General features: G+C 36.1%; 1 protein-coding gene across 1 annotated transcript; it reads right to left on the bottom strand.

Annotated features, from left to right (window-relative positions):
* Nucleotides 1–931: 931 nt before the first annotated feature.
* On the bottom strand, nucleotides 932–10,070 carry LOC122310774 (urease). Its single transcript, XM_043124908.1, has 18 exons — nucleotides 9,618–10,070; nucleotides 9,364–9,437; nucleotides 9,037–9,082; nucleotides 8,753–8,858; nucleotides 8,106–8,248; nucleotides 7,266–7,376; nucleotides 6,786–6,949; nucleotides 6,267–6,645; nucleotides 6,069–6,177; nucleotides 5,448–5,587; nucleotides 5,098–5,235; nucleotides 4,914–5,005; nucleotides 3,611–3,740; nucleotides 3,374–3,532; nucleotides 2,621–2,788; nucleotides 2,069–2,203; nucleotides 1,494–1,565; nucleotides 932–1,386 (listed from the first exon to the last, which is right to left on the bottom strand). The coding sequence occupies exons 1-18, from the start codon at nucleotides 9,741–9,743 to the stop codon at nucleotides 1,165–1,167; spliced, it is 2,514 nt and encodes an 837-aa protein (XP_042980842.1). The 5' UTR covers nucleotides 9,744–10,070; the 3' UTR covers nucleotides 932–1,164.
* Nucleotides 10,071–15,921: the final 5,851 nt, after the last annotated feature.

Raw genomic sequence — 15,921 nt, 5'->3', positions numbered from 1 at the left:
TACCGCATCTAAAGCATAAGCCATGTTGGAGATCGTAACAAGCATTACATCGAAATAGGCCACTTGGGGAAGGTTCCCGTGGGAGGAGGATGAGTGGGTCTTTGTGAAGAAGGTATCGCTTCTTGGGAGGGTAGATTACTGCAGGTACTGCCCAGAAAAGAGTTGCATGGCTCATAACTGTAAAATGGAGGCAAGATTAATTGCACTAAACTTATCATCCTCAAGCTCCTCATCTTCACTAATGTTTTAGCCTTTAGGAGTGGTTGCCGAAGATGTATTGGATTGAAGAATTTAATGGTGCAACTGAAGATCGATCGATCTCACACAAGCAATAGTTATACTTGCTTGCACCCGTTGTAGCATGCGAGGGGCACGTAGAGTGATAGTTCTCCCCAAATATATATAAACTTTGCACAAAAGGGAAAGGCCATCCCCTCTGCATCGCCCCCGGAAAATTTCTCTCCTCTTCCCCTATCTCGGCATCCATAGGTTACCTCCTATGGAGCGTTTAGGATTTGGGGGAGCCTTCTCCCGCCTGTAACGCATCAATAATATTGGTGTTTCGATAACCTTTTTCTTTTTGGTATTTTAATTATAGAATAGGTAAAAGATTGAAGTTATAAGTTAGTAAACGATGTTCTTACATACTATTTTATATTGGGATCTTATTTAATCCCGAAACAGTCTAGCCATAAGGAGTTCATGACATTTTTTAAATTCCTTCCAAGTTTTTACGTCAGTTTTAGCAAAATTTTTAAACCCAAAATCATTTGTGGTCATCCACGTAAGCCCATTAAAGGAGAGATTTCGTGTTCATCGATTTGATACGAGGAAAACAAAAAGAGTTACAAAATAAAAAGGGCAAGAGTTAAAATTAAAGGTCAAGGGAAGAGCGAGGAGTAGTTCAGGTGGAGTAGGGTAAGAGAGAAGCTTGGCAAAGGTAAAAAATGATAAGATTTGTGCATGACGATCTGGTTGCATTGAGTTCTTACACCCGTCCTTCAAAACAAATTGTCATGGACGTAGTTGTGTAGGCATCCAGTCAAAAAGTCTATTAGGAAAGTGCTATTTCGGTTCATTTTGGAAGCATCGTCATTTATTTCAGTTTGGAAAGTCTACTTCAAAACATGAACTGGTAGAGGCTCAGACATATTACCAATACGGCTAAAAGAGGAAGTAATTCTGAGAAAGAGGAATGGTGGTGGCTGCAGCACAGGTAAGAACCTCACCGTCGGCTGTGACCGTGTATGTCTCTGGGTCCACCGTGATGTTTGGAAGAGCATTGTTGAGTTTCATGTCAGCTTTGGTTAGCTGCCTAACCTTGCTCACAGCTTCTACTCTCTTGTTGAGTCCGTATGCTGCCTTAACTCCATTATTCAAAGCTGCCTGTTTGCAAGGGAGATAAAAGAAAGGAAAACAAACACAAACTTACTTACAAGAAAGAAAGAGAGGGAAAAAAGAGAGAGGGGAGAGGGCAAAGTAGAGATTCATGCCTTGCTGACAAAAGCAATGGAGTGAGCACTTCCAGCCTTGCCAAATGCTCCAAACATGGGCCTCATCATTACCTGAAAACGTTATCGCAGTAAGAAAGGAGCTTGATGCCATTTATCTTGAATTCTATGTACTAATCTCAGCAGAACCACTGAGATTACCGTCAGAATCTAAACAAGATTTTTCTTCATACAATATATAACTTTCTTTTGAGCCCCCATCGAATGCAATTTTTCTAACCATCCAAAAGTATGTGGGACCTTTTAATGGTTAGAAGTTCTCTAAGTAGGTTCACTTATGTCTAAAGTTTTTTTTTTTGGTATAAATTTGTGTTTAATTAGTTCATGCATCAAAGTTGTGCACAACCGGCACCTCTGAGTCAGTTATATTATCAAGTTGCAGGTCACTGTTCCAACACAAAAATGAGACGATTTCAAACTGTGGGATGTAATTTCCATTGATGTAGTCAACATTTAATAATATCATAAATTCAAAACAATTGCTCAATGCGAATAAACCGTGCTCATCAATCTGTCATATAACATGCTCCAGAATATAGAAGTAAAGGAAACTTTACCGGTTCAGGTGTGGGAATGCTTGCGCTTGGATCACCCATATTAGCCCACGCAACTGCACCACCTTTTACTATCATTTCTGGTTTTGCACCAAAGAAGGATGGCTTCCAAAGAACAAGATCGGCCAACTTTCCCACCTGGAGAAACAAATGTTACTAAGAAAAGGGGAAAAATTGATACACTTATATATTAATATAAGAACAATGTTAGAACTTTTGATAGATCATCCTGAACCCATTGGATCCCATTTACAAGCCAACTGCAATGTCACAATTTGACAGAATTACTGACTTCATTAAACTATATCCAGATTTTGTGATTCGGGTATTGTTATCAACTTAATGTGAATGGGTTGGCTTACTGTATAAAATACATTTTTTTTTTGGGGGGGGGGGGGGGGGGGGGGGGGGGGGGGGGGGTGGGGGGCAACCAACCACTGATGAACTAATCAAAAACCAAACGAGACTGAATCCAAGTGACAATATAAATGTGATTACATATACTTTTATTTGGCCCACATTGTATTGAGCTCTTAGATGCTAGAACTAACATACCTCAACTGAGCCAACATATTCAGAAAACCCATTAGCTATGGCAGGATTTATTGTGTATTTAGCAATGTAACGCTTGATACGAAGATTGTCATTGTCTGGTTCACTAGGGTCAATCGACCCTCTTTGTAACTTCATCTTGTGGGCAGTTTGCCAAGTTCTGCTAATCACCTGGTAACAAAGGATTTTGCAAGACCTGAGCTTCAGATACGAAGACTATTAATGCTGTCAAATATAAACATCTGGATAAACAAGACAATATGAGCCACAATAATTAAGGGAAGATTGATAGGACAAACGATATGCAGAATTCATCTGTTGGCGTGCACTCAAGAGAATGCTAACATCCCATTGTAAAGTTGCAAACTTAATGTAAGATCATAACTTGTCAAAAACAGAGCTTGCAACAAGCACTTCATTTTATCATGAGGTGACCCTGTCCTACATCCTCAGTAGGATTTGTGTTGTACGTGTGCCAGAGTCATTTGAGTGGCTGTATCAGCACCCAGAGCCAGTCTCCATATATTGGAAAATGATTTTTCTTAGTTACCTTTAAAAACAGTGAATGTATCTTATCAATCAGGATAACATGAAATCCACATTATCAACTAAGCTACCAGGTCTCACGATGTTCTAATGTTTGGTTGACTGTTTTATCAGACAAGTTCTGAACATCATTGCAAATACTAACAGAATTATTCCATCAAAAACCTCTGCGAGGGAATGAAAAGAGTATAAGGAAAAGGAATTATTAACCTCTCCAATGCGACCCATGGCTTGTGAATCGGAAGCAATGATGCTAATTGCCCCCATATCATGCAAAATATCTTCTGCAGCAATTGTTTCAGCCCTTATCCTTGATTCAGCAAAAGCAACGTCTTCTGGAATATCTTTATCAAGGTGATGGCAGACCATCTGTATGTATTAAAACCCAATTGATAACTGGACATTCAGGTTGCACACTGTATCAATATTTCCATTATTTTTGCATACCAGCATGTCAAGATGCTCATCTATAGTGTTGAAAGTAAAAGGCCGTGTGGGGTTCGTAGATGATGGCAGGACATGTTTTACTCCACATACTTTAATGATATCTGGAGCATGACCACCACCAGCACCTTCACTGTCCCAAAGAATCAAGGAAGTAGGACAACCATCAAAAGCTGGAAAGGTTGAAAATAAGGCAAAAAAGTAAAAAGTACATGAACTTCTGGACTCCTATCAACAAGAGAAAGAATTAAAATCACCTAAAATGCTGCAATCAGTCATAGTTATCAGTCATGAAGACCTGAAGCTTAAGAAGGATAGGCAGCAATATGTGAAAATCAGAACTATGGAAAGGGTGAGAAAGTACTCCCCCCGTATGACCAAAAAGGACAAGATGTCAAAGCCACTTTTAAGTAAAATTCCCATCAAGGGGTATCACAGAACAAAATTCCTCAATAAACAAATACAAAAGATTGACAGCTTGGATATCACTGTGTTATGCAAAATTAACATTTTAGTTGGCTAACAATAAAGAAGGGGGAGGATGAAAAAAGTCAGTAACATAAAAGGACATTGAGTACGTCCACATTGAAGACAGTCAGGAAACCATTTTTCTGACAAAGATGAAGTATACAAGGCAGTGGCAAACACCAAATCCAAAACCAAATACACAACAACTCAGTCACTCATAAAGAGAGTTATCTGTTAACACTAATTAACTTAGTCCAGCTATTTTCTTCTCTCTATGTTTAGAAAGTGCCAACACATATATGTAGACCGGGTGAAACTTTACGCATGGTGTGAGGAAAAGGAGCCTCAGTCATGTTGCTCCTGAAGAACTAAATTGCTGTATGCAAAAAAAAAAAAAAAAATGACGAGACATGGACCAAAAAATGCATTTAATGCCTTGCATAGAGGGCTATAATGCTATAACATTGTGGTGGTAAACTAGCCCACCAATGTGAAGCAACCAACAATGTCTTCTAAGGCAAAAGTTTGTCATGAGGCAAAAAGGTGGCCAAGAAAATTCCACAAATCCAGCTAGCTTGAACTCCAAGAACGACTTGGAGAGGCTGCAGAACTATCTGAGTAACGGCTTCTTAGCCCACATAAATGGTCGGCTATGTTGCTGTGGCTTTCGCACATAAACATATCATAAACCTATTCTTATCCTTATTTGTTATCATTTTTTACACGAAATCTAACTTAGAAGACTGAAAAAAAATGCCAAAGGCCCAAAAGTATGCATATGCAACTCTTTTTTTTTTTCTTTTTCTGGTTGATATTGCGAGCAGCAAGCAAATTGTACCTGTGGTAGGTATGAATAGTTCTTCCTTTAAATGCAGCAATAGAATGTTCAACAAATCCCGATTCATTCAAGGTGTCCGTGTGGATATTAACCTGTCCAAATAACAGATGAAAAAAAGTTGGGGAGTGATGTTGAAACTCAAAATGGTTTACTGCAAAAGAAATATTCAAAACATAAAAAGTGCCTGGATGTCATATTGCTCTGCAACATTCAAAGAATTGTCTATTGTGGCAGGAGTAGTTCCCCAGTCCTCATGCAGCTTCAGTCCCATTGCCCCGGCTCTAATTATTTCATGTAGTTCATCAGGTTTTGCACTGTTCCCCTGAAAAACAAAGATAATAACAGAAGAAATCGATAGGGATAGAAGGAAAAAGAAGAAACCCTGGGGGAAGCACTAAGCAGGAAAAGATTTTAAAATTCAAAGTTTGCGCTGCCCATTCATATACATAATGACTAGTAAAAGGTCTTCCTTAAATGTGTAAAGGGAGAAAAAGCAGAGACAAATTTATGAAACCTATAACAAATTGAGCATACTTTTCCCGTAAAACCAAAATTTAGAGGCATCTCGTCAGTTGATTGCAGCATTAACTTCATTTGTGATATTGCTGGAGTACAAGTTGTCGCACGCGTTCCATCAGCAGGTCCCGTTCCTCCTCCAACTATTGTTGTGATTCCTACATATAATTATGTTTCAGAAAAAATGAAGTAATTCAAATTATGGAGAGATGATTGTTTCAGTAATTTTCTTTTACATCCAGAGGTTACTCAGATTGCTAAGGGACAGACACCTGAACTCTAGGAACCAAAAATGTACATCATACAAGCATGCTGTCCAGATATTTGAGTCTGATTTGCTACAAGTTATTATTTTAGTTTGATACTATGGAATCGATAAAGCATCTATGCTGTCCAGATATAACATAAGCATAACAAAATGATTGAGCTTTAATACTTTTGTCATCTATATTTAACATGCCACCAATTTTATGAAAGTACAGATACGTACCAGTAGTTAAATATTGATGTTTACAAGTTTCCAGTATAGACACAGATCATCTATATTTAAAATGCCACTAATTTTATGAAAGTATAGACACATATCAGTAGTTAAATATTGATGTTTAACACAAAAGTATTTCCAGTTGGGTAGCTCACCACTTGATATAGCTTCATATGCCAATTGAGGGCATATGAGGTGGACATGACAGTCTATGGCTCCCGCAGTTACAATCATTCCTTCTCCCGCAATAACCTCAGTGTTAACCTTATTATTGAAAAGAGATGAGTATGTGCAATTAAAATGGTGGGCAATTGAACCATCAACACTATCTGCACTGTGAGTATGGCATTTACCCCGATGATAATATTTGAAAATACACCATCCATGATGTCTGGATTGCCAGCTTTCCCAAGGGAAACAATAAGACCATCCTTGATCCCAATATCAGCCTTAAAAATTCCACTATAATCAATTATCACAGCATTTGTAATAACTGTATCCAAAGAATCAGCAGGTGGATGCCCACATGACTGGCCCATTCCATCTCTTATAACCTTCCCACCTCCAAAGACACATTCATCACCATAAATAGCAAAATCTCTTTCAATTTCAGCATACAGGTTTGTATCACCAAGCTTAATTTTGTCACCAGTGGTAGGGCCATACATGTTGACATATTCCTCACGAGAGATTATTTTGGTGAAAGCGGAATGTTCTCCAGTAAAGCCTTCACTGCAAATTCAGTTTGAGGTAAGGCTTTTGCATTTATCCTTATCATTAAATGGAACAATTTACTTATTCAACCAATCCAATTGATATCACAATATACAAGTGAAACAAGCAGCACACAATTGCCCAAGAGAATGCCTAACCTAGCATTATTTTCTTCCAGATTCCCAAAACCTCTCGAGTTTACAGCTCCCATGACTTCTCTAAATTTAGCACGATCAACTGGACCATCAGCAATACCATTTCCTCCTCTGATTACTTTCTTACCACCAATGCTTACAAGTACAACACTTCTAGTTTCCCCAGGCTGGCCAAACAAAACATTTGTAGTACCAAGAATGCATAGAGTGAATTAGTCAAATAGCAGATCATATCTGAACACGTGGATATAATAAGGGAAAAATAAAACAGTATTCAATTACAATATGATTTCTTTTTTTTTTAAAAAAGAAATTTTTGCTAGGGAAAATATTGCTTACATACGATGGTCATAAAAAGCCAAAAATATAGGCAGAATTTTTATGTAAAGAAGATAAACCACCCCAGAAGCTTTTGCTGTATTTACTTGGATAATAGCAAATACTTAAAAAAATAAAAATATCAATGAAGGCTGAAAGTTCAACCTCGAATCGTGTAGCTGTCCCTGCTGGTATATTTAGGCGCATGCCATATGCTTTCCATCGATCAAAAATCAAGTAGGGATTCACCTCAATAAAGTGATAGTGGCTGCCAACCTGAAACAGCGTAGATCAATTTTCCATATATTTACTCAGATAAAGACGATATATATGAGACGTTGACAGGCTCAACGTGTCATATAAATTGGATGATTCAATAGTTTGACACGAATCACTATGCAAAACAAAGCATGTCCATACAACAAGAATCTTAATTTTTTTCATTCCTGAATGACTGCTGCAAGTAAGAACTACCCAAGAAAAACAATTATGTAGGGTATTTGGCGTCTAATTGGTGAGAGGTCTTTGCTATGGTGTGTACCCAACCTCACTGACACCGGCTGTATGCCAGCAACACCCTCTCCCAGACCCATGTTTGATGTGAGGAGCTCCAAAACTGTCTACGCCCCCAACCTAAAATAGACTCACAACTGACTGTCAACCATGTAAGCTATACTATACAAACCAATTCAGACTACAGAAAGGGTTTCAACTCTCCAAATAACATAGAAAGCTGAAAAAGTAGCCGCCTGCCAGTCAAAATATCTTTGAATGGGTTTTTTTCTTTAAAAAAAATATATATATATATCACAATGCAGTATAATAACTCAGAAAACATTCCAAGTTCCATCACCAAATTCTGAAGCTGCAAGGAAATATAGTGGGAAGATGATTGCAGTTAAGTAGATAATTGCCAACTAAATAATTATGGATAAATGAAAATGAGGGAAAAAGAAAAAGAAGAGGATCCCGCAAATATAAGGATTAATAGGTTAGATGAAACACCTGAACTGGCCTGTCTCCAGTGTTGACAACTCTGAGGATTACTGCTTTTTTTCCATGATTAAGTGTAATATTTCCACCTCCAAAGATAATCTCGCCAGGAATTTTATTATCTTCTACCCCAGGAAACTTTTCTAGAGAAGGAACTGCCAAAACAAAATGCTATTTCAAACATGCACATTCAACTCTAAACGTGGTGCATATTCTGAAAAGTTTCTCACAATTAATTGAAAAATGAGAACACGAGGAATTTTATTTTATACATGCATGTAAAAGAAAGGAACAACACCTAGAAACTGTTCATCAATCACCACAAAAAGCTCATGGATTACTAGAAAACTTAACTTCCCAATTGAGAATCTTCGTGTATGGAAAATCTTGGTTTAATTCTGATTATGTCTTCCACCTCAAGCTTTTTTTTAAGTTAAATCGCAAGGATGCAAAGAACCACATCCAGAGACAACAGATGGATAGTAAGATTTAAATTCTCCATAGGGTGCTTCTGCTGACAATAACCTTTTTTCTTCCAAAAACCATATTATTACTAGGCATGATGCTGTATTATAGTACTATTACCGCTACACAATCAAGGATAAGTTTCTTGTAAAAGAAAGTAGTTCCAAACTTTAAAATGCAGAGCAAGCCCTTACCTGGAAGAAAAGAGCCATGTAGAGCTAGCTCCAGATTGCCATGTTCACTAGCAATTGCATCGTGAACGGTGACTAACTTAGTGCCATCAGGAAAGGTCCCTTCAACCTACAATAAATTAACTAGATAGTGCAGTTCAAAGCAAGTTTATTCCTTTTTTTTTCTTTCGATGTTCTCTCCTTTTTGCAGGGGAAGAGGAGGGCAGAGTTTCAGGGTATAACAAGGTGGAAGTTTGATACATGTTTATCATCGCGTAATAGTAATTTGGAACATAATCACTTTGTACCTGTACAGAATCCAAAAGATATGGTACTGCAGGAAGAACTTGTCTCCTGTAACACACAAGACAATATGGAGTTTCTATAAGTTGGAACCTCCGATAATTCACAATGGCATCAATACTTAAAACAAGCTACTATGAACCAACTCTGTGCCTAGTACAACCAACATTAGAAAAAACCAAATAATACATACAATTGACAATACTACCTGCAAAATTATTCGTATATGTATGTATGGATTTGTTTGTGTATCTAAGTCTGTACCAAAGCTTTGTACAAACAAGTGACCAACATCATAACAAACATGTCTCATACAGAATTCACAATAATACCTTCCTAAAAGTTGTTTCCCAACGTCCATCAACTCCGCCACCGATTTATCACCATCGCGTACGAACTCCAAAATCTTTCAAAAATAAAAATATATAAAAGAAATGAAATTAGTGGTAAAACACCAAATTCTTATTCTCCATATTCCAAAAACACCGCAAAGATGCAGCTCACTCAGTATATACACAAGGTTTATACAGCGCACATATTTATTTCTACTTCACGTTTGGTACAGTGCCTGAGAATTATACAGCACCTGCGTAGCAATGAGAGCCACAGCTTCAGTGTAATTGAGTCTCAGACCACGAGCGAGACGCTTCTGTGCTAGGTACCCGGCATTGTGAAGACCCAGTTTCTCCACCTCTCTCGGTGTGAGTTTCATATTCCAGCTCTCACTCTCGATTCAATGCCGTCACTATCGCGTTTCTTCCTACGGGAAGCAAAGAATTCCCTATCGACCAAGCAACTAAATCAGAAATTTATCTTATCGTAATCGAAAATCTAAAAGAAGACGTAATCGTACGAGGAAATCGAAAATATAGAGATAAGTCCAGGTAAATGACGGGAGGATTTGGACCAAGATTCCCGTGGGAAAATTGGGGAAGATATGGGAGTGTACAGTTTGAACTTTGAACTAGTGCGGTCCGATGTTGCACATGGAGAAAGAAACGTGAGTGCTTCGAACTTGTACAATCCGACGTTGGACTAACAGAGGAAGAGGACAAAAAGGCAGGGTGCTTTCTACCGATGTCAATGGTTAAAGGTGAGTGCTTTCCACCAATGTCAATGGTTACGGAGTAATACTACCTTTTCCCGTGAAGTGGAAAAATTTCGTGCATTTAATTAGAAAAAAAGTAAAATTTATTATTAAAAAATTAATTTTTTTTATATAAAATTTTATATATATTTAACTTTTTTAATAATTATACGATATTTACATATTGTAATTATCATTTTTCATGATTACGAAAGAATTGTGCAATTACATTATTTTATTGATAAAAATTGCTAAATATATTTTTAAAATAACTTATAAAAAAATTTACTTCTAGTTAATAATTATGAATTTTAAGTTTTTAAATAAAATTGATAGAATGAATTTTATATTTAATAAAAATTTCTAAATATATTTTTAAAATAAGCTTATAAAAAAATTTACTTCACGTTAATAATTATGAATTTTAAGTTTTTAAATAAAATTGATAGAATGAATTTTATATATAAAATTGTCAGTACACGTCTTACAGTCTTATTTCATTCTCTTGCCGTTAATATTATAAAATTTTAAAATTTAAATTAAAAATGTGATGTAATATTCTTGAAAAATGGTAAACAAAATGAATTTCTCGAGTCTTGAATGATTATCTTTGTCTTTTCTGAATTTTAGACATTACCTTTTTCTTTTTAATGTTTACAATTTTTCAAAACATGTCATTTAGTTAAAATAAGATAAAAATAAAAGAATTCTTATAAAAACCTCAAAAGTTCTTTCAAAATTTTGCAAAATCTGTTGGGTCACACAGCATTCAGCAAAAATAAGAGTCAAATTTATTTATTATAAGTAACTTAGATTTTCTAGACAAATAATAATTTAAAATGATATCAAAATTTTGAAAATAAATGATAATTTAATATTTCTATACTAAAATGAAATAAAATAATCAGTAGATAAGTTTTTTTAAAGGCTTACTATCATATTACTATCAATCCACTGCTCAAGTGCATTACAAGTTTTTTTATTTTTATTTTATTTTCTTTTAAGTATTTTTTTAACATTCTTAATCATTAAAAAAAATTAAAAAATATATATAATTTTATTAATACTCACTTCCTTAATCATTAAGTAAAATAAAAAATTTAAAAAAAATCAAATATAAAAAGAGTAGTTAATGAGTTGGAGTAGTAAGTATATCATTTTTTTTTTTTAAAGGGTTACTCTGTTCAAGGCACCGTCCATATTTTTATATGAACCACAGACAAAATCCGATCGAATGGGTCAAAGATTTTTTTTTTTATATTTTTATTTTTTTTTTAAATTAGAATATTATTTAAAAATATTTTTTTAATAGTTAAAAAAAGAATGGTGGCAACTTCCATGACTTTTATATGATAAGCATTATCTTATATATATATATATATATATATTATAGGTAGAAGCTATAGCCTATAGTTATATAAAGTCTTTTATAAAAATATGGATTTCATTATAGAATTTTGATAATAGAATTTATTTTTTTATAAATCATCATATACGTTTAAAAGTTATACGAATCATTATTAATGTTAATATATATATATATATGTATATAATGTGATTTTTTGCACAGACCCATTGGGGTCACGAGGAATCGACAATCGAGGATGCTTTGGTCCACGTTTGACAGGTCATCCAACTTTACTCTACCAATCCTCGAGTTCTTGTAGAAACGACAGGAGTTTGGTGCTTTTTAGGATGTCAATTGTCAGCCACGGAGTCAGTCAGTATTTTAATAAACGGACCGTGCTACATACACAGAAATTTTTCATCAAAAATCTCTACCGATAAGTGTAAAGTTTTTTTTTTTTTCATTTTTTCTTTTAAACTATTTAAATATTTTTTTAAAATTAAAAAAAAAATCATATATTTATTTAAAAACATTTACTTAATAGTTAAGTAAAAAAAAAATTAAAAAAACATTTCGATAGAAACTCTACGTGGAACTAGTATTTTCCTTAATAAACACGGTTTTAAAGAAGGAAAATGCAAATGTTAGTTTTGCTTTCTTTAAAGCAATACGACAAGGAGAAAGCTAATCAAATCTACATGGAAAATGATATACGCACAGCTGGGAGCAACCGCATATATATATATATATATTTTTTATTCGTGAATAAAAAATATTTTTTAAATGATGTTATGAAATTTTTTTTTAAAAAAATACATATAAGAAAAGTATTACATATAAATAACGGTAGCTCTCAATAGTAGTTAGGAGCAGTAGGTGTAGCACCATCTAATCTGCATTGTATATAGGGCTGTACATTTGGACCGCTCATCCGACCCGATCCGGACGTTCCGAATAAATCGACCCGATTTAACCAACCCAAAACAGACACAAACGGAACCGGAACATTTTCGGATTATTTCGATACAGGTCGGTTAATAACCGTTAGCCCGTTTGGATTTAGCCAAGCACATCTCGTGCGAATTCGCGCTGCCGTCCGCCGACACCGACTTCGCTATCACCAGCGACCTCAGCCCCAGCTCCTGAATCGCATTCGGAGCCAACAGAGTTTCCAACTTGTACACCACCTCAAGCATGGAGACCCGGTTGTGGAGCTTCTCGATGGCCTCCGGCAGATCGATTACGACGACGGTTGGGTGTTCGACCGAGAACTGGTGCTGCGGTGCAGCTGCTGATTCCAATTGTGTCCATACTTCTTGTGGCTGATGCAATTGAAGGGTCCCTGTTCGGTGATGGGCTTGGTGGGATGGATGCGGACAAGATCGACGCCGCGCCGGTTAGCGTGATCGATGAGAGGCCTGGATGGGCTTGGAGATGGATCAGACATTTTCTGTTTGAGAAGTGAGAAAGTTGAGGAGGAAATTCGGAACGGAATACCCGGACCGGCAGCTTACGGAACTCGAAAATTCGGAACGAAAGCCCAATCGGAAGGTGCCATTTCGGGTCGGGTCAGAATATTGGATATCGGGTCGAAGAGAACCGGGTGAACAGTCCTAATTGTATATAGGAGAGTGCTACGGCCACCGCTGGGGGTTCCCGCTAGGCCAAATTTTTTTTTTTCTATTTTTGTGTTTTTTTTTTCACATCATTTTTTAAATGTTTTTAAATATTTAAAAAATATAAAAAATTCACAATAATATTAAACAATTTTTACTTAATCGCTAAGAAAAAAAAAAAAAAAAAAAAGGGAGCGGTAGCTCCCAGCGGGGGATCTAGCATTTTCCTTGTATATATAGGATCTATATTGCATAGCTTGGTTAAAGTCATCGTGCTGTCGTCCAACTCAATCTCCGACATGCACGCTCTACCGGCCCTCAATTACCGTTATCAAGAATCTTTATTATTATATTTTTAGGGCTCATCATTTTAGATTTCTTTTTTATAATGTTATGTATAGTTGTAGAATGTGCAAGTATTATATAGTCGTTTAAAACAAGAGTAGATCTATTATTAAAAATTTATATTTTTTTATATGAGTCTCGTATTTATTAGGCTTGAAAACCAATGCCTTTGGTGCAATTTTGGTCCAAAATCGAAACCGCACCGACACCTAAAATTTTCATTTTCTTGATTGAAATCGATCGACAGGGAGGAAGGGAACCGACTGTAATTCGATCGATTGACATTGATCGGTTATGCAATTTCAGAAAGATTTCCCATCGCGATTCACAATCAATAAAATCAGAAGGCTTTCCAAACACAATTCATTAAAAAAATGGAAATAAATTTTGATGTAACAAATCACAAATGACAAATACAATGGGCCATGGCTGGCGGAATCAAGAACGAGGGATGAGGCTGGAGGAATCCAGGAAGGGTGCTGGAGAGGTTGGCTGTCACTGGAAGGGAGAGGTTGGCAGTGGAAATGGGCCATGGCTGCACCGCTTGAGAGAGAGAGAGAGAGAGAGAGAGAGAGAGAGAGAGAGATCTAAACTCGAAAGTGAGGGATGAGGCTAAGGGCCGAGGCTGAGTGATATAACCCTTAGGATGTAGTGGTTGGGGAACGACGAAGACTCGGAAAGGGAAATGCTAGGGTGGCTACCGCTGGGGAGGGTAGATTTGAGATTGTGAGAGGTTTGCAAATGCACATCGAAAACGACGAAGAGGCTAGAGGAATATATTTACCAAAGTTTTGAAATCCGTTCCGGAGACCATTCCGGTTGAGGCACTGGAACGGAATATTTCGGTACCGGTACGTTTCGGTGTACCGTTTCGGGATTAATTATATATTATATATAAATATTTATATGTATATATAAACTAACAATTAATAAAATAAATACATATATATGTAAGTGTGTGATATGTATATGTGTATATATATAGAAGAATTAAAGATTTATAAAATGAATATATATTGAAAAAAATCACAAACTTGAGTTAAGACACAAAAATAAAAGAAAAAAAATTAAAGAATAGACAAATTATTAAAAATAACAATACTTCTAGTGCACGAAAAGGGGTATTTGAATTCTAAAAGTATAATTTTATTCATTATTTTTTAACTTATTTACAAGAGTTTTTTTTTTTTTTTTTTTTTTTTTTTTTTTTTTTTTTTTTTTTTTTTTTTCGGACCGGAATTACTATTCCGGCCGGAATACCGGAATTCCGGCCGGAATTGACCGGAACGGCCGGAATTTGACCGGAACGGCCGGAATTTGACCCGGAACGGAATAGGTACCTATCCCGTTCCGGTCACTGTTCCGGCACGAAAAATTCCGGCCATTCCGGCCGGAACGGAACGGTTTTTAAAACCTTGATATTTACCCTAATTCAAAATGGTGGTGTCGTTACATATATATTTTTGATAAAATATACATAAGTTGACGTCAGATGGTTCAACGGTTTTTTCCTGGGTTGAATCGCGAATCGAACTGGCCGACGTCAGTTTGGCATAATTCCTATTGCCGGCTGATTGGTTCTGTACCTGTTTTGGCCAATTCCCTACTTCGGCGACCGGTCTGGTCAGTTCTGACCAGTTTTCTCAATTTTCTATACAGTCTTACTATTTATTCACTTTTTTTTTAAGTGATTATATAGTCCTTACGTACTCACAATTACAACTATCATTTCTCTTAGAGCTGTATAGAAACTGTCCAAACCGACTGAAAATCGATCAGACGGGTCGCCAGAGCACAGAACCCGCATGGAACTAGTCAGCGGGTGGCACAAAATGCTAGAAACCGATGTCGGCTGGTCCGAGGCAGTTTGAACCTTTTAAAACCGCTGAAGTAGCCAACCCGTATAAATATATATATTTTAAATATATGTTAAACAAAACGGCGCCGTTTCCTTTAAATAATTGAAATGACGTTATTTTCCTCATGATATTTGTTTAAAAAAATAATGAAACGGTGCCGTTTCAAAGTGGGTTAATTAAATATTCACCCCTTCTTCTTCTTCTTCTTCTTGCAACGCCGCTCCTCTCCTCCTTCACAGAAGATGACAACGGTAGATCGAAAACCGTACCAACATACGTCGAGACAGATATAATCGATTTTCTCTCCCCTATCGACTAGTTTCGGCCGATTCTGAGCTTTCATAACAGATGTTGGTGGGGGTCTCGATTTGCAACACTAAACCCATCGGTGTACAATCCTAATTTCTCTTATAATATTACACGTCAGTATTTTGGAATCACGTAATAATTACTACTAGAATTTACATAATTCAAATGTTGTCTTGATTATCTAAGTAATTATGGGTTCGGTCAGATGATATCACAACCATTCTTCAAATCTCGTTTAAGGATTTTGTAATTGTTTGGTTTCTCCGTTTTTTCTTTTTTAAATCTATATTCATTGTTTTTAAATATTTCGTTTTTTAGGCCTTGGT

Source organism: Carya illinoinensis, chromosome 5 (genome assembly GCF_018687715.1).
Source record: "Carya illinoinensis cultivar Pawnee chromosome 5, C.illinoinensisPawnee_v1, whole genome shotgun sequence".
In the NCBI taxonomy this organism is placed as follows: domain Eukaryota; kingdom Viridiplantae; phylum Streptophyta; class Magnoliopsida; order Fagales; family Juglandaceae; genus Carya; species Carya illinoinensis.
Note: the sequence above shows the minus strand (reverse complement) of the source record. Positions and strands in the feature narration are given on the sequence as shown.